The 22,745-nt window shown below is 34.7% G+C and overlaps 9 protein-coding genes across 9 annotated transcripts; 5 read left to right on the forward strand and 4 right to left on the reverse strand.

Annotated features, from left to right (window-relative positions):
- Positions 1–503: 503 nt before the first annotated feature.
- DFA_06864 (uncharacterized protein) lies at positions 504–2,570 on the reverse strand (the record flags this gene model as incomplete). The annotated part of the gene is made up of 3 exons (XM_004358053.1): positions 504–1,911; positions 2,059–2,203; positions 2,294–2,570. 3 exons carry the CDS (start codon positions 2,568–2,570, stop codon positions 504–506), a joined length of 1,830 nt encoding a protein of 609 aa, XP_004358110.1.
- Positions 2,571–2,698: 128 nt separating this feature from the next.
- DFA_06865 (uncharacterized protein) lies at positions 2,699–4,089 on the forward strand (the record flags this gene model as incomplete). The annotated part of the gene is made up of 3 exons (XM_004358054.1): positions 2,699–3,110; positions 3,154–3,930; positions 4,049–4,089. The coding sequence occupies 3 exons, from the start codon at positions 2,699–2,701 to the stop codon at positions 4,087–4,089; spliced, it is 1,230 nt and encodes a 409-aa protein (XP_004358111.1).
- A 137-nt stretch (positions 4,090–4,226) lies between these two features.
- On the forward strand, positions 4,227–4,487 carry DFA_06866 (uncharacterized protein; the record flags this gene model as incomplete). The annotated part of the gene is made up of 1 exon (XM_004358055.1): positions 4,227–4,487. One exon carries the CDS (start codon positions 4,227–4,229, stop codon positions 4,485–4,487), a length of 261 nt encoding a protein of 86 aa, XP_004358112.1.
- A 145-nt stretch (positions 4,488–4,632) lies between these two features.
- DFA_06867 (uncharacterized protein) lies at positions 4,633–8,414 on the forward strand (the record flags this gene model as incomplete). The annotated part of the gene is made up of 5 exons (XM_004358056.1): positions 4,633–4,945; positions 5,008–6,138; positions 6,214–6,494; positions 6,822–7,299; positions 7,969–8,414. The coding sequence occupies 5 exons, from the start codon at positions 4,633–4,635 to the stop codon at positions 8,412–8,414; spliced, it is 2,649 nt and encodes an 882-aa protein (XP_004358113.1).
- A 153-nt stretch (positions 8,415–8,567) lies between these two features.
- Positions 8,568–11,135, forward strand: DFA_06868 (uncharacterized protein; the record flags this gene model as incomplete). The annotated part of the gene is made up of 7 exons (XM_004358057.1): positions 8,568–8,788; positions 9,099–9,354; positions 9,408–9,578; positions 9,828–10,105; positions 10,405–10,632; positions 10,670–10,964; positions 11,106–11,135. The coding sequence occupies 7 exons, from the start codon at positions 8,568–8,570 to the stop codon at positions 11,133–11,135; spliced, it is 1,479 nt and encodes a 492-aa protein (XP_004358114.1).
- An 86-nt stretch (positions 11,136–11,221) lies between these two features.
- On the reverse strand, positions 11,222–13,220 carry DFA_06869 (uncharacterized protein; the record flags this gene model as incomplete). The annotated part of the gene is made up of 7 exons (XM_004358058.1): positions 11,222–11,277; positions 11,391–11,660; positions 11,899–12,050; positions 12,132–12,210; positions 12,309–12,706; positions 12,929–13,027; positions 13,162–13,220. The coding sequence occupies 7 exons, from the start codon at positions 13,218–13,220 to the stop codon at positions 11,222–11,224; spliced, it is 1,113 nt and encodes a 370-aa protein (XP_004358115.1).
- Positions 13,221–14,557: 1,337 nt separating this feature from the next.
- Positions 14,558–18,284, reverse strand: gskA (glycogen synthase kinase 3; the record flags this gene model as incomplete). The annotated part of the gene is made up of 10 exons (XM_004358059.1): positions 14,558–15,004; positions 15,105–15,423; positions 15,540–15,670; positions 15,748–15,858; positions 15,958–16,035; positions 16,131–16,318; positions 16,578–16,627; positions 17,116–17,219; positions 18,144–18,177; positions 18,277–18,284. 10 exons carry the CDS (start codon positions 18,282–18,284, stop codon positions 14,558–14,560), a joined length of 1,470 nt encoding a protein of 489 aa, XP_004358116.1.
- Positions 18,285–18,390: 106 nt separating this feature from the next.
- On the forward strand, positions 18,391–20,000 carry DFA_06871 (DnaJ subfamily B member 5; the record flags this gene model as incomplete). Its single annotated transcript, XM_004358060.1, has 4 exons — positions 18,391–18,499; positions 18,653–18,684; positions 18,746–19,671; positions 19,775–20,000. The coding sequence occupies 4 exons, from the start codon at positions 18,391–18,393 to the stop codon at positions 19,998–20,000; spliced, it is 1,293 nt and encodes a 430-aa protein (XP_004358117.1).
- Positions 20,001–20,182: 182 nt separating this feature from the next.
- On the reverse strand, positions 20,183–22,665 carry psiR (putative extracellular matrix protein; the record flags this gene model as incomplete). Its single annotated transcript, XM_004358061.1, has 5 exons — positions 20,183–21,784; positions 21,868–21,999; positions 22,088–22,473; positions 22,584–22,627; positions 22,649–22,665. The coding sequence occupies 5 exons, from the start codon at positions 22,663–22,665 to the stop codon at positions 20,183–20,185; spliced, it is 2,181 nt and encodes a 726-aa protein (XP_004358118.1).
- Between the last annotated feature and the right edge of the window lie 80 nt (positions 22,666–22,745).

A 22,745-nucleotide genomic window follows, 5' to 3' on the forward strand; every position in this document is an offset into this window, starting at 1 on the left:
ATAAATCAATATTTTATTATTATAACAATAAGTTTTATTTCTTTTTTGATAAAAACTCATACCAGCAAGGTCCTGACTTTTATTATTATTATTTATTTTTTCCCCTATCCTTTAAAGTTAAGTTATTTGTTATTCTTTATCACACCCATTTATTAATTTACGTTATCTATTCATTAATCTTTCCAGGTATCTCAGTTTGGGTCTATTACCTCCAATTCATTTAAAGATCTCCAAGGAAAGGCTCTGGATACATTTGAAATTATTTTGAAGCAACAAGAAAAAGATGTTCCCTTGAACGATTTTAGAACACATTGGGACTGTTGACCGATCAAATGGTGTAGCAACTTAGAAACGGATAAGCATAAGATATTTGTGTATTGTTGACGGATCTAATGTAACTAACTGATAAACGGTGTTTATCTTATTTGTCACGAAAAAAAAAAGATGTTTATTTAATAAAAGACTACACCATAACGGTCTAATTGAATATATACATAACACTATTAGATGTTTCCTCTGAATGTAAAAGATGTAAAGTTGTTGTTGTGTATAACATGAATGACTTTGACGTTGGTAAACGGAGAGGTAATGTTGACGTTTTGGTCGATTGTGAAATTGACCACCCACGCTTCATCGGAATTGATGACTGGTTGGTAGTATTTAGACACCCTTTCGATGTGTTCTTTGATTGCACCATCACTGGCATGGGCAACCAATTCAAGGCAACACAACCACGAGGCACCCTGAGAATTACGCTCCATGACAAGATCACATCTCTCTGTGTGGCTTCCAGCAATTGGGACGTTGGCGTTAGTGGACAAGGTGACAGAGTTGGGTTTCCATCTTTGAATGATAGAGTATAACTCTGTATGGTAAACTGCTTCACAGGGGAGAGTGTGACCATGATATACCTTTGATGAAGTTTGCATTGCAGCAACGAGAGAGCTTGGAGTTAAAACCGAAACCACCCCTCTGACGAGATCGGGGATTGAGATTCCGTATTCCAATAAAGGGAAAGGGATGGATGGCTTGGTGCACGAGGATAAGTAATCAATGTTCGCCAAAAGCAATTGTTTGATAGCTGGGTTTTTGATCGAGTATTGATCTTGATTAATCTTTGCCAGCCCTTCAGAAACAAGATAGTTCAAAACTGATACTTTGATAGTCTTGGAGATTGGATCTGGTGAGATGGAGGTGATACTTGATGAGTAAAGCATCATCATAACCAACTCGACCAATAATTGATGGTGCTCGTACTTTGTGTCTTTGACAACATCAATGACGCGATGGGTTGTACGGTATTCCTCCATGCGAATGACTAATGAGGAGGTGCTGCGACTCCACTGTTCATAGGTGAGAGTCTTGCCTACTGGTAAATTGTTGTCGATAAGCTCTCCAAAAAGGCAAACCAATCCTGGATGACCTTCTGTTCTTGTGTAAATATCCTCAATAACTTCATGCTCGACAATAGTCAATGAGTTTTGTTGGTACATTTGAAAAAGAGACTCAACGGCTTGAAGCGAGAAGTTTGACGAGGGCACTGCTTCTCTAACGTTGAATGGAGATCCAGCGCGAGGCGATGATGACAGCGACAAGATATTGAATGGACCAGCCACGATTGCAGACTGGAGAACTTGACGACCATCCTCTCGAATAACTCTAAACTTGCTAAGAATACCGTCAATGGTTGAGCTACTGCAATAGTGGTAGACTTGGTCAAATTCGTCAATGATGAGTACGATCTTTTTGCTAAATCGTTGTTGTGTGGTAAAGATGGTACTAAACTCTTGATCATTATTAATTGAGACGTTGGCAAAAAGAGGATAGCGAAGCTTGAGAATATCACCTATTCCTTTAAAGAATGATGATGGATTCTGGTATAAATCATGACCAAGTTCTTGAAGGGAAATACTGAGAAGATATGGTGTCAGATTTAACGAACATGACATCTATTTTATAACTTACGAAATTACGAAGTAGTGGTCATTGTATAACTGCTTGACACTCTGCAAAAGTGTCGACTTTCCAGATGAACGGGGACCATGAAGCATAATAAACTGTCCTTGATCGATTTTGGAGCAAAGAGACATACCACTTGGTTGAGTTATTGGGTCAATCCAATAGTACTTTCCTGTCTCCTCTGGTTTAATCTGACCATTAGTTGAGAAATGCTTTTTTGTGAATGAGTATCCTCTTGATAACCCTAAAACAAAAGTAAAAAGAAAAAGAAACAATAAATGATTAGTAAATGAACATTTTGTAAATGACTATGTGAGTGAGTGTTGTGACTTACCTTGTTGAGCGGGTTGGGGTTGTTGATCCACCTTTTTAATCTTCAAGTAGATGTCTTGCTGGTCAGGATAAACCGTCAACAATGTATTGGTGGGGATATCATTCCCAAAGGACCCATCTTGTTGCTCTTGTACCAAAGAGAAAGTGTTGAGAGGGAGATTAAAACTTGTTTGGATTCGTTGTTTAATATCGCCTATCTCTGTGATATCAATAGACTCTGTAACTTTGACAGCTTGATCTCTCTTTCCCTCCTCATAAACTCTAAATACTCTAACCATGATTATTTGATGAATAACTCTATGTCACAAAAAAGAAAAGAATAACAAGAACATAAATTTCCACCCTTTTTTGGCAATGATATAAAAATTAAATTCTTTTTTATTAATATAATTAAAATAAGCATCAGATGTCAAAGGTTGAGCAGTTAAAGAAACAACTATTTGAAGCACAAAGAGAAGAATCAATGAAAAAAGCAGCAGAAATATCGCAATTAGGTTACTATGGGTCATCAAACGACAACTTTTCATGCAGTTTATTAAAACAAATTATAAGTAAGTGCAACTCTCAGCAAGCAATAAATGATATCAAGAAATATATTCTAACCTACTTCCTCAAGTTAGCAGATTCACAGTGTGTATTGATGTGGGATCCAATGAGCAAGAAACACAAGTCATTTAAGTACAACGAGATTCAATCAATGTATTTCATCAAATCTTTGGTTGTAAAATATGAAGGTAATACATTTAATATCAGAAAATGGTTCTTTGAAGACTATGACTATTTCTTCACACCACAATGGAGACCCTCATCAACCACTCGTATTTAAACACAAGAATACTTACTATCTTAATTATTTCACAGGATATAACTACAGCGATAGAGATTCGTTTGATGAACAGATGAAGAAAGGTATTTTCAAAAGTAGTATGAAGAAAGCAATCGAAAACATTTGGGATCATATCTACATATCATGGTGCTCAAGAAACAAGAATCAGTTTTCATACGTTCGGATGTGGATATCAAATTTAATCAAAGGAAAGAAGATGAGAACTGCATTGTACTTAAAGAACTCAATGGAAGGAACAGGTAAAGGTATCATCACCATCTTTTTATTATCAGTGATAGGGTTATCATCAATTAGAGTACAATCAACTAACTTTCTCAAATCAGATGGATACAATAGTTTAATGCTTGGAAAGTTGTTTATTTTATTGGATGAAATGCCTTGTTCAAGTCAAGCAGCATGGAATGAAATTAGTGATTCACTCAAAGGATATATCACTGAAGCAAAGATAACGATCAGACAAAAGTATGTTGACGATTTTGAAACAAACAACTGTGCCAACTTTATGATCACAACTAACAATAATGCAATCAGAATACAATCACCAAAACAAAGAAGATATGTAATATTGGATCTATCAACAGAACTCGTAGGAAATAAAGAATACTTTACTAAATTAGCACAGATTGTTGAAGATTCATCGGTAATGGAGGCATTTTATTGGCATTGTATGGACATAGATACCTCCAAGTTTAACGAGGATAATATACCAGAATCATTGCTATCAGAGGGTATGATTTCTGATCACTTACCTCCAGTCATGAAATATATCAAGAACAATTATGTACTCAAAGGTAAAGGAATGGATAAGATAAAATATAAATCCTTTTACAATTCATTTAACACCTTGTTTACTGAGATCATCATGATTTCGGTTTTTATTTTTTGAAATTTTTTACTTTTCCAAATAAGGAAACAACATCTCTTGTGATAGAGGTATGAGAAGAGTCTGAATATTATAACATTTAATAAAAAAATTTTTTATGCATACATATACATATAAATATATATATAAATACAGATACAGAACAGATAGATGTGTATTACATTACAATGTCTATCAAACAAACGACGAATAGTTGTAATATAAATGTTTTCAAGAATCAAAAAGGTTGTCAAGACTGGTCTGTTGGGTTCCTTGTTCAATGGAGGACCCTTTGAAGACGAGATAGAGGAGGATATTGGTGATGATCAACTAGTGGATGACGAGGAGGTGGAGGTGGAAGAAGAAGTAGACGAGGAAGAGGAAGAGGAAGAGGAGGAGGAGGAGGAGGGCGAGGTAGACAGCAACAATAACAACAATAACAACAATAACAACAATAACAACAACAACACAGCCTCAAAACAATAGTTCATCTTCATCTACTGTCGTTGGAGGCACTAACCCATCTAAAAAAAGGAGAACAAAACTGGTTGTGAATCAACAAGCTTACAAGCAAGAAGAAGAATGGTTCAAAAGAGAGTTCAAAAGGGATTTGAATAAAGATTTGTTCAAAATGTTCGAGAGCCCTGAATCAATCTCTACCCTTGCAACTCCACAACATATATCCATGCACGAAAGATTCAATAGATTCCTCCAAATGAGGATGATAAATCGAAAGGTGAACGGAGGACCTGTCAATCCTTTCGATTTATCAGATTTGGATCCCAATGCTTCCAAGTCATATGCCTACACACAAATCATTGATCCAAATGCAAAAGGATATGTCGACTGTGCCTGTACAGGCAAGCAATGTGCCACCGACTATTGTCGTTGTCATTATGGGAACAAGGGATGTAACAAGACTTGCAAGTGCAAATGCTTTAAAGGTGTGTAACATTAAAAGCATCAAATATAAAATATTTATAATAACAACTGTTTCTTTTTATAGTCAACGATCTGGGTCAACAATGGGAAATGTTAGATAATGATAATTTTGATAAACTAAGAAGTCGTATCTCGTACAAAACGGACGAAAACAACAAGGCCTTTGCAAAAAATGTTCCACAAAACGCCACACCCCAAGATGTTATCAGTCTCATCCTCAGCCCCAGCTTAATCCGTTATATTCAAGAAGAATCAACACTATATATGATATATAGGGTTGAGTATAAAACAGATTACGCATTCTTATCAAGTTATTATACAAATTTACGTAAAGGAACAGGAGGAGGAGGAGGGGGTACTTCAACTCAAAACAAACGTAAACAGAAGAAGATTAAAAAAAATCAACAAGTTGTGGAACCAATTAGTGCAGAAGGGCCTATTGATATCAGTTGGTTTCAAGGCACCCCAATTGCTCATGCGACAAATATCTCAACAACAAATCCTTCATCTACTCCTTCAACCTCTTCCTCCACCCCAGAAGAAGAAGAAGAAGAAGTAGAAGTAGAAGCTGAAGAAGGAGAAGAGGAAGCTACAAAAACTTTCAATCAAATGACCAGTAGAGAAAGAAAAAATGAATATAAAAGGATATCAGATTCGATGCCAACATTTGAAGATAGGAAAAAAGGTTTCTTTGTGTGTCCATTTGAAGTTGCTCACACCAATGAAGCAAGAGCAGAATACATTCGTCGTATTGGAGCACATGCTATTGCCAAACCATTCACATTTCAAGAGATAGAATCTTTTATATATATGGGGTTTTTTATGGGAATAATCAAACTTCCTAGAGTATTCCAACATTGGTCCACAACTAACATGAATATGCCAACTCCCATCTCAGACAAGATGACAAGAAATAGATTTCAAGACATTCTCAAGTACCTTCGTTTTGATGAGGAAACTCTAGTATCAATGATAGAGGACAATTCGAATAGATACTACTCTCCCTCTCTGCGTCTCTCTGTGGACGAGTTCATGGCTCCCTTTAAAGGATTGGTCAGATTCAGACAATATGAACCGGACAAACCCCATAAGTTTGGACTCAAATACTTTGTCCTATCTGATAACAATGGATTTATCTTGACTCAATGGCTTTATAAAGGGTCAAGTGAAGAGACCACAAAGACTGCAAAGCTTGGTATGTTCATACATCATTTAGCATATATCATATGGCGGCTATATTTATTAACTTTTATTTATTTATTATTTCAAGATCAACCTGATCTATCTTTTAAGGGAAACAGTCCATTACGAATTCCTCTTGAATTTGCACAATGGGTAAAGGAAAACGTTGCCAATGAATCCAGACCACTTGAAAACTATCTATTTGCAATGGATAACTTCTATACATCATTAGAAGTTGCCACTAGACTATCCGACTTTAGATCCAACTATGGAGACGAAGTAGATGAAGAAGATTTGGATAGTGGTGGTGTTGGTAGCAGTAGCAGTAGTTTGACACATGACAAAGTACACTTTGTTATGACGGTCAGAGCAAATAGACCTTCATATCTATTCTAAAATGGTCTTAAGCCCCATGTAGAATCCAACACCAAAAAACTAGCAGCATGTGCTTTCCCAAAACAAGAGTCTGGACTTCCACAAGACATATGTGCCGTTGCAATCAATGATAGCAAAATCACGTACTTTTTGACCAATGCTGTCGAACCAACGGTTAGTGAAGGAGGCAAAAAGCTATCAGTCCAAAGCGAGTACAACAACACCACACATGGAGTTGACCTATCAGGTCAATTTGCCTCCTCTTGTAGATCATATCCTCACCGAAAGTTCAAATACACGCATGTCAACTTCTTTTCTCAGTTAGATAGGGCCATGATCAATGCCTACTGTATTTACAAGGCCCTTACAACCGAAATACGACTCCAGTTTTCAGAATTTGTATCACATGTTGTCCAAACCAAACTCAATCTACCTCTACCCGCAACTAGCAGGAAGAGGAAACCCATCCCCGATCAACAACAAGAACTATCATCTATCGTGGTTGAAGGAAGAATCGGCGGCGACGAGGGCGAACAAGAAAGACTACCTCCAATCATGGAGTTACTCCCACAAGATCCATCAGACAATCACAGAGTGGATCATATACTTTGTACAAGTGATTCCCGTTCTAAATGCTTTTGGTGTGAAGCAAATCAACCAGTGAATAATGGACCAAAGAAACGCGGTCGTGCTCCCACCTATAAAACAAAAACAAGAGTAAAAACTATGTGTAATTCCTGTGGTGTTCATATGCACACTCATTGTTATGTAGATTCACACCTGAGTCTAACACAAAATGGTGATTTTGACCGGCTAAAGGCATTAGTCAAGCGATACCACCTCCAACAACAAAAACAACAACAACAATAGCAAAAGTGTTACCTAAAATTGTAAATAAAAGAACAATAGCTTCATATAAACCTATCTTTATATATATATATAATATATATACCGTTAGATGCGGGATAATAGCGCAGCTCCTAATAGGTAGGAACCATTCAAGACCATTAAGCCTCTGCCCGGGTGATCGTTATCATCTTTTCAAGAAGAAAAAATCGATTCTTTTAATGACCCGCGAGACTATAAATATCATATTATCTGTTCCAAAAAGGAGAATGGGTATCTAATGTGTAGAACCAACAACAAACAAATGCAAGTTACTACCATGGGATAAGCTCGATCTAGGTCTCACGACTCGCTAGATAACTTATAACATTGGTGTAAACATCCCAACTGTCCTTTGTCTATTCTCCTATTTTGTAGCAAACTAAAGTACTATTCTATCCTTTATATATATATATATACATATATCAAATATAGGTAATATATTATCTCTTTAATAACTACAATGTTTGTTATTATTGACCTTGTACTCTGAAGACATTGAAACTTGAAATCTCCAACCGAAACCCTTATTTGGTAATTGATCAAAGATTATGGTATTGATCATCAAAAGATAATAAAATAGCAGCAGAGAATGAAACAAAACAAATGATCAAAGATTATGGTATTCAGTTAAAACCCTATGGCTCAGGTGCAACTCTTCACTTTATGATGCCAAAGGATGACTTGTTAAATTTATTTAAAACTAGAACGTTTATATCAGATATTGACGAGTTTGTTGATGATGATGATGCCGATAATGATGTTGATCGACTTAATAATCCAAACTACGATAAAATCACCTTGGAGAATATTGCATTGAAGAAACGTGTTGCCGAGTTGGAAAAAGTTTTAAAGACCCGACCAACTATTGAGGTTGATGATGATATTGTAGATGTCTCGTTTGATGATACAGTGGACAATGATGAAGATGATTTCGATATTGATGATTTATCTTTTGACGATTCAAGTGATGATGACAGTCATATCTTTCAAACCATCTCTTCATTTAAATCTAAAAATAAAAAGTAATAATAATAATAATGTCTATGAGATAATATTATTAATCATTGTACTTCTTATTTGGCTTACGTACCCTCTTTGTATATTAATTATTTACTGGTAAAAGAAAATGAAAGAATTGAAGTCACTGACGAAATTTAATTTATCAATATAGAGTATATTATGGAACAAGTCGTAAGCAACGAATTAGATTATAGACCATTGTTGGTTTCGGAACCAGAATACGAATATACAAGATTATTCCCACAATCAGGCACGACATACACAACAGTCTCTGCGGGAGGAAATGATGCCATCTTTGAAATCCCTCCATCCAAAGCATACAATTTTGGTAAGTCTTGGTTTCAATTTTCTTTTACTCTACCTGTTGTAGCAAACTTTGGGTATGCATTTGCTGACTTTACACAAGAGGTGGTTTATATTTAATGGATCACACTAATTTTCATTTGCACTCAAAGATGGTCACCAAAATCAATAAGCAATTAACAGAGGCAATGAATTCGTACAACAATGCTCCTGGCACTGGCACACAAACATATCTTCCATGTTATTCAAGTAATGCATTGGCTGGAACTGCGAATTCGTACAACAATGCTCCTGGCACTGGCACACAAACATATCTTCCATGTTATATGATAATAATCTCACTGATACTAATCTTGACCATTTCTACACAAATTTAAACAATAATAGGTGCATGCAATATGATTACTATCCTGCGTCACTTGATGATTACAAGGCACTTCGAAAAGTTCTCATTGATTCAACTATTCAAACACCAAACATTCACAATTACAACTGGGTATGGATTGAAGAGTTTGGAGATGGATGCTACAACTTTAATCAAGACAACGTCGTAACAGGTATTGATCTTAATCTAGGCGAACAGAAATGGGACTTTATTGGCTTTTTCGGTGTTGCCACCAATCTTACTCACCAATCGACTGTGGTATGCAAAAGAAAACTTGTTATTACTGCTAATGGTCTAACTTTAGTCTAAAGAAAACATTATTTTATTTATCTCTATTAAATAATATAATGAAATACAAACTATCGTCACAATCAATCATCAAGACAATACCAATTGGAGGTGTGATACCAGCAAATGGAAAGCTATATTCACCAATTAACTTGGACTTTATTCCAGATGTTGTTACTCTCAAATATTACTCTGTGAGTGGAAACCTGATGGACTTGTATATACTATCAGAACAACACTAATCAGTGATAATTGTATGTTAAATTTTATTACAAATGGATCGGAAAAATGTAGTTAATAAATCAAATATTAATATTCAAGGCAGTTATTCATTTGAATGTGTTGATCAAAACAATGCATATTTGAACAGCCAACTTGAAATAGCATTGGTCATCGAGTTTATCAAGTATTAATCTCATCTATTTGTATATAATATGATAAAGGTATCAAAGATTAACAATGTAGTAGTAGAACCGATCAAACTACCTCAACCACCGAAATATATTCTTGGCTCAGATATGTTTAATCAAGTCAGTGCAAATATCTTGTTGTGTGCACCGAAGAATAGTGGTAAGACAGTAGTGATTAAAAAGATATTAGATGAATGTGCTAACAGAGACACAAAAGTTATTATTTTTTGTGCAACAGTGAACAATGATGCAAGTTGGTTGGATACAAAAAGATTTAACAAGAAGAGAAATTCCTTTTCATTCCTTTACAAGTATCTATGAAGACAAGATTAACCTTTTGGATGCTTTGATATCAACACTTCAGAATCAACGACAGTACAAAAAAAGCACTCAACGCCAAGATGTTCCTCTCCGACAACCAGGAGCCCCTATTATTTTAACAAGTAATGATGATCTTGAATCGCATGGTGCTGAGCCTAAGAACAAGAACCAAGTATGTAGCGCCGGATTACATTATCATATTCGATGATATATCAAATGAACTAAAAGATGCATCTATTCCAAAGCTTATGAAAATACATCGTCACTTCTCATCAAAGATTATTATTAGTACTCAATCATGGAAAGACACATCGGCTAGTATTAGAAAAGGTAATTTAGATTATGTATTGTTATTTAAAAACATTAATGACGATACCTTAAAGATAATCTATGAAGAGCTATCACTAACCATTCCAATTGAATTATTTAAACAGATATATCAACACGCAACATTGGAAAAGTATCATTTCCTTTACATTAATAGAAATGGTGATTTTAGAAAGGATTTCGATCAAAAGTATCAGTTGTCAGATTAATATAATATTCTCTATTAGTATAATAATGTCAAGAGCAGCACCAGTATTACATGCACAAGCAGCAATGAGAGATGCATACGGAACAGGCAGGAGATATGGAGGAGCAATATCTAGCTATGGTGGACCATCAATGCAAACATCATTAGGCGGACAACAAGGAGAGGGATTCTTCGATTGGTTAAAGAAAGCACATGATTTTGTTAAAGATAACAAGCTAATATCAAGAGGAGCTAAAGCTTTAGGAGATGCTGGTGTACCATTTGTTGGCAAGGTTGGTGATGTAGCAGGTTCATTAGGATATGGTCAAAGAAGAGTGAGACCAAGAACAAGACGACAAGCCGGGGGGACCTCATACGGCATAAATGGAGGCCGAAAGGGCACTGGTAAGAAAAGAGGAACCAGAAAAAAGTAAATCACCCTAATTCTTTATTTTATATTTATTTTATCGTTAAAGAATCCAAACTATGAACAGATTCTGAACTAATTTGAAGTGATGATAAATTTAAACTTGATGAACTAAAATCTAATGGTTCTCCAGCTAAAAAAAATAAAAGAAATAAAATAGTTAATTTAATTTGTGCAAATAAATGTAATGGTGTATTTCCTTGAATATCTCTTGATGTTATCTAAATAAATAAAAAGAATAAAAAGAATAAATATTAATATAACAATGTTCTATCTTTGTTATTAATAATATAATATTACCTTTAAATCTGAAGATTTTAAAAATATCATCAACATTTGAATACGGCAATTAAATGGGTGGCAGGAACACCTTCAGTATCACAAACGTTGATATCAATCTTTGGTTTTGCCAATAAATGCTCAAATGCAACCAAATCATGATCCTTGATAGCCTTGATAAAAGGATTCTTGTCCTTTTCGGCCTTTTCCTTGTCGAAACGTATCTTTAGTCGTAGATCACCTGTTACCTTGTCATCTGGTTTAATCGGGACAAGTGGATACCATTTAATAGTATCTAGTGTTGATAAATTCCTACCCTCCATTACTATAGTAGTAGTAGAGTAGAGTAGAGTAAATGCTATCCTAGATTCTTTTCTATCCTCTTTCTATATCTCTACACTCTCTCTTTCTTCTCTATCTATCTCTTAGTTTCTTCTTTCTTCTAGGATATATTTAATAAATAAATAAATAATAAATAAACAATAATAAGAAGCTTCTCATCGATCTTTTCACTGTACAGCGGTCACCACCGATCAGAATCTCTCAGATACACCAACAATTACCATTGATATCATTTTGGATATTTTGAGTTGATAGAACGCGATTTGTGTCTTCAGAAGAGTTCTTGGCTGTGTATGTGTTGCCTTTTTCGTCTTGTACAAGGCTAGAGGCACGGAGAAGAGATTCAGGAACATGAAAAGATTTTAAAACAGTTCTGTACAGAAAAAGGATTAATATTAATATTAATCCTTTCAATACTTTTATGAAGAGAGATAGAAACAGTTGATGTACATACAAAATGAAATCCTCGTCATCATTCACCATAACTCGTTTTTGTTCACCTTGATACGTAACCCAAACAAATTGATTCACGTCTAAAGAAACTAGGTGGAGATTTAAGAATGTTTATATTAATAGTTATTAAATGAATTAAAAAAATGTGATTTAACATAGATAAAGAAAATTGGCATACCTTGTTGAGAATCTTCACTAGCAGCTGGGTCAGACAATCTAACAACCAATTTTCCAGAAGATACGATTTTAGAACACATTGTAGAATCGTTCAAGGGAACATCTTTTTCTTGTTGCTTCAAAATAATTTCAAATGTATCCAGAGCCTTTCCTTGGAGATCTTTAAATGAATTGGAGGTAGAAACAAATTTTTTGACATGATAGATCACCGATTGGTCGTCACCTTCGAACAAGGCTTGGCGACTTTTGTAATAGACCCAAACTGAGATAGAGATCCAAGTTGTTGCTTGGTCGTTGAGTTGTTTGTCCCAATACTTGTTGAATGTTGAGTAAATCGACTGATGTAACTCTTCCAAAGTAGTGGTTGAGATGCTTTGGTTTGAGGACAGACTCGAGAGTCTTTTTTAGAGGTGACAATGAATTTTTTATCAAATGATGTTAGCCCCCCCCTGAAAAAGAGATTGATCGGCAAAAAGAAAGAGTAGTTCATGTGTTTTAAAATAATGATTTGTGCTTTTTAAAAGGAAAGTTTCGTTTATTACTTAAACCATTTAAATTATTAGGATCTAAGTGTACACTTAACACTCTAACCAACTTGGGGGATTTACAATTTATCTGTACTTGTGGAATCCAATAGCGTTGGCGGACTCACGGAAGCAACGTCTGCACATGTTGAGACCATACTTTCTGATGAGACCGTGGTGGTTTCCGCACTTACGGCTAAAATTAAATAATAATAATAATATGATAGTAGTAGGTAGTAGGAGATAATGATGTTTATGTTAGAAAACCTTGATCTGTATTTATCGATAACTACGACATCTCTTTGGTAGAGAGAATGAATTGACATTTACCATTGTCTGGAACCTGGACCGTAGTTTCCTGGGTGAGTTAACCATAATTCTCTTGCCATTTTACTATTAGAATGTTAAGTAATGATAATGATAATAATAATGTTAGTTTTAAGTTTTTTTTTCATAGTCGAGCACCGAAACAGCAGAAATATATCATTTTTTTTTTTTGAACATAGATTCGAAAAAAAAAAAAGACCCTCCTCGTTGATTGATGATCATGATCGTCGTCTACGTATATATATATGTATGTGTTGTGTTGATATGTATGTGATTATGTAAGGAGTATTAATTATTAATGATTATTATTATTAATATAAAAGTTGAAGAATCACATGTGGCTGATGATCGTGATTGATGAGTGTCATAGCTGTTGTTGTTGTTGGTTTGATCTGTATATATGTGTGGTGTGTAGTATTGGTATGATCTATGTATTAAATATATTTCTGCTGTTTCGTTTTCTCTTGATTTATGATCTGCTGTGTAACATGATAACTCACTAATATTCCCTTTAGTATGTATATAAACAGAAACAGAAAAAGGATTTGTCAATTGACGAGAAGTCTCTTTTGTGCAGAGAGGCGAAAAAAAAATTGAAAAAAAAATGAAAAAAATCGATTCGAACTTTACGTTTGTTTGTAATTTTTTTTCTTTTTTTCAAAGCTCCTACAAATTTTGCCCATCGCTACAATCACCTCTCATTATAAAAATAAGGTGAAGACCCCCTCAACCCTTCATATATTAATATTAAATCCAAAAGAAGACAACAAACAATGATTAATTTAAATTATAATTTTATTTTATTAATATTAACATGAAATAAAGAGTAAGAGTAGGGAGTAGGGAGGTAAGGGTTGTTGGTTGGTTGGTGGGAGAAGAATAATAAATATATTTGGTTTGGTAAGTATAAGACATGATATATTTATGTTATTACTATGTGACAAATTGTGTGATTGGTTGAGAGGAGGAGGTTCTCTTTTGGTTGTTTGTGTTGACAAAGTTGGTTGGGGGATGGTAGTTTTTGTTTGTCAAATGCAAGCAAAGAGGGATGGTTGATTGATGGAGAGAGTGTTTGTTGAATACCATTCCTTTTTTTTAGTTGGTACTATTAATTTGTTATTTGTTATTGGTTAGAGATATAGAGATGGATTGTCTCTTTTCTTCATTTACTGGTTATCAAAGGTGGGAATTGAATAAGATATTTTTGAAATGTGAGAATGATGTGTAATGTAATGTAATGTAATGTATTATGCATATTGATTTGTTATTATTGTTATTGTTATTGTTGTTGGGAGAGAATGATATGAAATTACATATCATTAAATTTGGATAGAGTAAGTTGTTGATTGTGTAACGTATGAATGAATGAATGAATAAATGATGGAGATTCTAGAATAGCTTATGATGATTCTGTCGTGGTTGTGCTAGTACTTGTATTGCCGCCACTACCCGAGGATGATGAAGTTGTACCTTGAGGAGAAGATGCGTTTGTGACATTGTTATTGTTGTTATTATTGTTATTATTGTTATTGTTAGAGTTTGGTGATGGAGTGGGAGTGGTGGTAGAAGATGATAGGGTTTGATTGGGGAAGAGAGGTGATGGCTGCTCAATGGTGTGCATGGCATGGCTGGGGATGAGGACCTTGGCCAATTTGGCGCCCATGGCCAACTGCTCGGCAACAGTAAAGTTAAAAAGTTGTGGTAGTGGTTTGCCATCGGGTAGGGTGGTCTTTGGATCTCTCAACTCATCAAAGAATGGATGCGCACAAATTTCAGTTGGTTTGAGACGTGATGATGGATCATAATGAAGAATTTTTGATATTAAATCAATTGCTTCATTTGGTACCTAAAAATATAAATAAAAAAAAGGAAAGAAAAGGAAATACATTATTAATAACTCTTTTTGTTTACCTTTCTTTTTCTTTTTCTATTTCTATTTTACTTACATCTTTTGATTTAAATACTTTTGACCATGGATTTGCTTTAATTTCAGGGAATTTAAATGGTGAATAATATGGATTCATGACATGAATCTGTTCTTTTGTTGGAGTTCCCAACACCTTGATGATTTCAACCAATTGGTCGACTCCATTTTCACCGGGGAATAGTGGTTGCCCAAGTAGTAGTTCTGCCAATACACAACCAAGTGACCAAACATCAATCGAAGTTGTATAGTTTGTCGAGCCGAAAATCAACTCTGGGGCTCTATAATGCCTTGAGCAGATATATGAAACGTTTGCCTCTCCTTTGATTAAGATTTTTGCACTAAACAAATAAAAAAGAGAGAAAAAAAGTATTAGGCTTGATGTTCAAATCAATCTTTTTTTGATTATAAAAGTTTATCTTCTTCTTCTTCTTCTTCTTCTTCTTCTTCTTCTTACCTTCCAAAGTCACACAACTTTAAAATACTAGTATTGGTATCTAATAATAAATTTTGTGGTTTAATATCTCTATGGCAAATACCCAAAGAGTGAATGTAACTAATGGCTCGACATAATTGATAGATATATAACTATAAATAGATAGATAGATAGATAAATACATGTTAATATTTGTAGGACAAACATTGTCACTGTCTGTCTAACATACTTTAACGTAAATCAATGGAATGGGTTGTTTTGAAATGGTGTAATGTCTTGACACACGATAAACAGTGTCTGGTACATATTCTAAAACCAAGTTTAGATATACTTCATCATTCTAAATTAAAAATAAATAATATATATCAATTAATTAATTTTGATGTCTGTAATTTGTCTGTAATTTGTCTGTTATTTGTTGTTGTTGTTGTTTACTTACATCAGAAGTATAGAAACTGTTTTTTAATTGTACTATATTAATATGATTTAACATTTTCATTATTTGTAATTCACGATTCTAAATGTAATTATAGGTGGGTAAGGTAAGGGAAGAAATAGTTAGTATCGTTGTCCATCCATTTTATTTTATCTCTTTTCCTCTATTCTTCTTACCTTGTATCTTTGATCTTGTAATACTTTTTTGATTGCTACAACTTCTTTGGTGTCTGATACAATGGCTTGTGTAACTACACCAAATGAACCATTACCGATGATTCCTTCAGTTATATAGCATACTCCATTTGATTTAATAATGACCTTATCAAACTTGTTTCGAAGTTTGTTCTTGTTCTTTTCTTCTTCTTTTTTATCTATATTATCATCGTGAGTATTATTATTTATAGTATAAGAGACATGTTAGTTTCTTTCTGTCTGTTGTTGTTGTTGTTCCATTCATCCATTGACATTCATATTTCATTCCACTCAAATAATATCTTAATCTGTATATCATATGAATGTATGATATGTATATGTATGTATGCATGTATGTAAGAATCTATCACATCAACTTACCCATGTTTTGAGTTGGATCTTTTGTGCTCATCTAAGTAAGTTAACTACTACTACTACTACTGGTTGTTGGTTTGCTATTACTATTATTACTACTACTACTATACTATTAATACTACTATAACAACAAAAATAAATATAACAGAAAATGAAATGATATTGATATTACGTCAAACAAGCTTAAAATTAAAAAAATCTATACAAAAAGAATAGAATAGAATGGAGATTAATAGAAACAGTGTACAGGTGATTATGAGAGTGAGTGAGAGTGAGTGATGAGTTGTATATGATACGAATGAGTGTAAAATATCAAAAAAAAGAGGATAAGAGGATAACTAAAAAAAAACAACAACAACAACAACAATTTTTTTTTTTTTAATGTTGTTTGTTTGTTTGTTTGGTTGGCTTGTTATTATTATATATATATATATATAGAAAAGAAGATAATATACACTATATATATATATAGATAGACTAAAGCACTACTGAATGATGATAGATAGTCAAATCAAATCGATTTATTATTAATATTATATTGGTTGCAAGAAGAGGATATGAATGATGATGGAGGGTGATGAATGAAATTTACTACAAAGGAAGGAAGAGGCTGGACTGACTACTTAATATGTCATCGATAGTGATTGTGATTGATGATGATAGTGCTGTAGTGCTGTTCTGCTGCTCTCTCTCTCTCTATAAAAAAAAAAAAAAACAAATACTTTGATAATAAAAAAAATAAATAAAAAGAAATAATTTTGTCTGTATGGGTGTGGGAGGAGAGACTCTTCAACCGCTCAAGCAAAAATCCCTTTTTTTTGATTTTTTTTTTCTCATTCACAGAACTCTGTGTCACCCACTGATCAGATGAACGAAACCTTTCAAAGTAGATAATTAATAAATGAATGAATAGATTCAAGATAAAGATACAATCAACCAATCAATCAATCAATCTTATATCTTATATCTTATATCTATATGTTTGTATTACCAAGCCCACTACTCTAACTAATTTAGAGAACAAATATGTCATACATATGCTATGAATGATACATAGATGTGCATGGGGAGTGTCCCGACATTACATATTGTCAGTCGGGAGTATATATATATATATATATATACATTTACATATATTATAATATATTTCTAAACAACTCGAAATATTAGAACTTCAAAGATTCGAATTAAGAAGAAAGCTAACTAAAGAGTATATTCGTGGGAACCTATGGGCTACTCAAATAACATACATGCATAGAATGTATTATAGGAAGTGGAAAGTGAGGTGTGTCCACAATCAAGTTGAATTTTCTTATAATTCCAACGGTTGGCGGTAAAAAAGACCAAAAACCTACTGTTTTTCGACTGGTTTTTGGCTTATGGTGTTGATTATGTGTGTGTCCCCGCTTCTATTGCTTGGTCGAGTGGAGGTGACAACGTTTGTGTGTTGTGAGGGTCGCTTTTGGACAAAATAATATTGTATTTTATATTTATTTATAAATTCAAAGATCTTATTTTGTTACGACGTCGTTGTATACTCAGCGTTATTATTGTTGATCCTCCCATTCATTCATTCATTCATTCATTCATTCATTCATTCATTCATTCATTATTTATTACAACAGGACAGACAGACAGACAGAACTCAGATTTACTTTAAATCAAAGTTGGCGCGCAAAGGGAATTAAGTTTAAAGATTCAAAGAACACAACCACTCTTCAACTCACTCTTTGACAACTTAATATATACATACATATACATATATATTTAACTCTTTACATACGCACATCATAGAGTTAAGAAGAAATAGTAATACTACTTAAATCAAAACATACATATATATACATATAAAATAGAATAATAGAACATGAACTTTAATACAACTAGGTATTACACTCTTATGGGTGTTGATGTCAATGCAACTCAAGATGAAATCAAAAGGGCATATCGTTCATTAGCATTACAATATCATCCAGGTAACTAACTAACAAAACTAACAAAACTAATCAAACGACAAAACTAAATGAACTACTTCAAATCAAAGTACTGACTCTCTCTCTCTCTCTTTTACTTCACTTTCTTCTTCTTCCTTTCTTCTACTTACCCTCATTTCTACTAATCTATATCAGATAGAAATCGTGATCCAGAAGCACCTGAAATGGTATGTTATAACAATAATAATTTATATATTAAATTTAATATACTTATTTGTTGTATTTTAGTTTAAACAAATTCATGAAGCATATGAAGTACTGTCAGATGAAAAGAAAAGAAAGTTATACGATCAATATGGTGAAGAGGGATTAAAACTATTTGATAATGGTGTGTTGGGAGAAGAGGCAGAGATGTTGGCTCTGTTATTCTCTGGATCACTCAAGATATTTGCATGTTTATTTTTCTTGTTGGTGTGCGTTGCCATCCTATTCCCCATCTTTTTGGTGGTCAAGATCAACCATCGCGTCGATTGGTCTTGGGCCAAGGTGTTCTCACCGTTTTGGATTATATGGGGGTTGGTCGTCCTCGCCATGATCATTGTCGCCGCAGTGTCCCGTCGTATGCGATCGACGGTACTCATGAGCAAGTCGGTGGCCATACTGGTGTTTGGCGCTTTGATTGTGGCTAATCTCGACCACGCCATTCACATAGATTGGACAGTTGTCTTTATACCCGTCTATTTCCTGTTGGCAGTCAATATATGCTCGATCATCCCCAACACTATCTACTCGCGTTATCTCAAACGTTTGCAGGGTGAAAAGGAGTACTTTAACGCTGCCACAGATTATGGGTTGGGCTATGCCGGTTGGCTCTACCGTCGATACATATTCGAGGCCATGGAGGTATGGTTTATCGTCTTTCTCGTCATTCGTCTCGACCGTATCGTCACTTGGAGTTGGTGGATCAATGCTATTCCCATCCTCGTGTCAATGCTCATTCGTTTAATCACTATCGTCGCCGACAGCAAATACCTCGCCAAACATACCCAAGGTAGCGAGTCAGAGGAAGAGTCGTCGTTCAACACATTCTTGATCTGTTGTTACATTATCCTCATTATCCCAATCGTTATTTTCCTCGGTCTACTAGTATCTTATTTGAATGGTAAAGGTTTTGCTATTGCTTCTGTTTTCATTCCAATATTTATTATTGCTGGGTATGTATATATATTAAAAAATATATATTTTAATTAAATATTAATATAGTTTATTTTTCCATTTACTAATCCTTTTTCTATTTATTTATTTAATTTAATTTAGTATTCTATTTTGTGCATGTTGTTTATTAGTACCATGTTTGATTTGTTGTAGTCCATTTGGAAAGGATATGGAGGATGGTATGTTTAGCGGAATGCAACAAGATATGTTCACCGTTGTCAACAATCGTATGCAACGTCCTCAAAAATTCCTTGAAGCTGCTGGTAGCAATGTTTCAGTTTCTAATAATAATAATAATACTATGGAACCAACGCTATCGAATGTTTAAGTTTACTAAATAGCGTTGTATAATAATATACAACCAAACAAATTATTTATTTATTAATAAATTCTAATATTACACTTCAAACATGTTGTCAAGCCATTATGTTATGCCTGCAATTGGCGGGTTTTAGTGGGAACAATCGGTTAAAGAGTATTGTATTAATATAAAGAATCAAGTAGTAGTTTTTAGATGAAATCCTTTTCTTGGTCATGCCACACTTCAGATGGGAGATGACAATTTTTTGGTGGACATGGTGTTGGTGGTGGAGTTGGTGGAAGGTCATCCTCATCTTTGACACATTGAGCTGAGCCACAGGGCATTTTGACACAGGTGTATCCCTTTTTGCATCCTTCTGCCCTTCCATTAGCATGGATACGGCATTGGGGGAGACATAGTTGGAAATTGGATAGGCCAGAGGTAACACTGACGTCGGTTAGGGTTGATCCAGATGTAAATGGGCAATCTTCCCAATCGGTATCTGGGTTTGGAATGGTGAGACATCCAAGGATTGGGTGGCAGACTGAAATGTTACACGGGTTATCTGGTTGTTGACATACGACATCATGTGGTTCACATACCATGGTGATAGGGTCTAACAAATAGTATTCACACCCAGTGTCTAAATGACCACACCCAGTTGGAGGTGATGGGGTGGGGGGAGATGATCGTCCAACATTGACCATACAGGTTCCACCAACACAAACGGTACCTCGGGGGCAATGGATTGGGTAGTGGATACATTGTCCATTACTACAAACACTTGTAACACAAGGATCTGTTATATTACAATCTTTTGGACTGTAGACGCAGCCACTAGAAACAGAACAGGTTCCAACTACACATTTGTCGGTGTTGTTGTTACATGTGACCATAGTGTGTAAGCAAGTACCATTGGAACAGAGATCGTTGGTGCATGGATTGAGGTCGTTACAGTCCATGGGTGTCTCTACACATTGTCCAGTGGTTTCATCACAGGCAGATGTATTGCAACTACTCGAAGGCACACAGTTGATGGGTATGTGGGTAATCTCTCCAGTTCCTAAATTACAAGAGTCGATTGTGCAGCGAAGGCCATCGTCAATGGGTGTCAAGGTGACTTCACAACCTGTTCCATTTGAGAAACATTCGAAATCCTGGCATAGGTTGACTGGGCAAACGCAGGGGCAGACTGCCTTTTGGACGTTGACACATAATCCATTGACGCAAGTATCAGTGGTACAAATGTTTCCATCGTCACATAACCTTTTGACATTCATGCATCCAACAATAGGATCACAAGAGTCGACAGTGCAATCATCAGTGTCACTACAGTTTCTTTGGATTGGCTCCCCACATGTGCCAGTCTCGACATTACAGAGACTGGATGTACAAGGAGTGCTTGGACATACGATCGGTGAGTAAATACATCCAGCCGAAGGGTCACAGGTCACATTGAAGCATGGTGGGGCTGGGTCACATACCATCGGAACAGGAGTACATTGATTGTTTAAACATGAGCTACGACTACATTTGTCATTGGGATCGGTACATGAAATATCTTGGTGTGTACAGAATTCACCAAAGTTGGTAGAGTTGACTCCTGGTGTTCCCACAGCTGGGCATCTGTCTATGGTACATGGTTTCATGTCGTCACAGTGAATAGAAGGTGTACAACATTGGGTTCCATCACCTTGACAAATTCCACAATAATCATAAAACTGGCATTCCAAAGCGAAATTAGACTGAATTCTAATACTACTTCCCGAAGTATGTCTTTCACAATAAAAGAAATCAAATTTTAATGGAACCTAAATAAGAGATATTACAAGTAGATACATTTTGTATATAAATATAAAGATGATCATCTTTTTTTTAAAAAAAAGATACTTACACCTGGGGTATAACCAACAAGGGAGATGATTCCAGATTGTGGTGGATGCACTCCTCCAAGATCCAATGCTAGACTATTGTTTAAATATACCCATACATCATCATCTCCAGTGATTTGGAATACTTCACTACCCTATAAATATATATAAATATAAATATATAATTAACAAGATGTTTAGGATTACCAATACTTACAAAGGGTGGGTTATACTGATACATACGGTAAATTGGAGGGTTGATACGAAATGGAGACAGAAATGGAAGTTTTGACCTTGATATATTGGGTATCCTAGAGCATCCCATCCCATACCGTTGATTGGGAAGAATGCAGCGTTGATATAGGTGTACATTCCAGTTACTGGGTCTTGGACAAATACAAAATCAAAGGGGATAGGGATGTTGATACCTGGTGTAGACGTAAACCACTGTGAAAAGGTGGTTGCATTATGAATACCACCATCTAAATCATTGGCGGCAAAGTCAGGAACACCATTGGCATTGAGTGTTCGCGAAGCAAGTCCTCGTTGAACAGGTGATATAGGATTATATTCAAAATCTGGATTTAATGATGGATGGTGATCATAAATGATTACTCTAAACGTTCTAGCTATAATATTAAAAATAAAAATAAAAAAAGTAGAAGGAATGAATTATCATCATATTTGGTCAAATGCCCTTTCCATTTTATTGACCATTGAATGATCAAAGTATGCATACTTTGTTGAGCAGAAACCAATGATATATGTTGTTGAACCAGTATACTTATAAGTAGAGAAACATACAAATTGAAAAATTTCATATTATCTTCTTTTTCAATTCTTTTTCTTCTTCTTCTTGAGGAGAATAAAACTATAGAATTGTTTTAAAAGGATTTTAGTA

Source organism: Cavenderia fasciculata (genome assembly GCF_000203815.1).
Source record: "Cavenderia fasciculata unplaced genomic scaffold Scf_ET2XIPL01CNAVH-3, whole genome shotgun sequence".
NCBI classification, from domain to species: domain Eukaryota; phylum Evosea; class Eumycetozoa; order Acytosteliales; family Cavenderiaceae; genus Cavenderia; species Cavenderia fasciculata.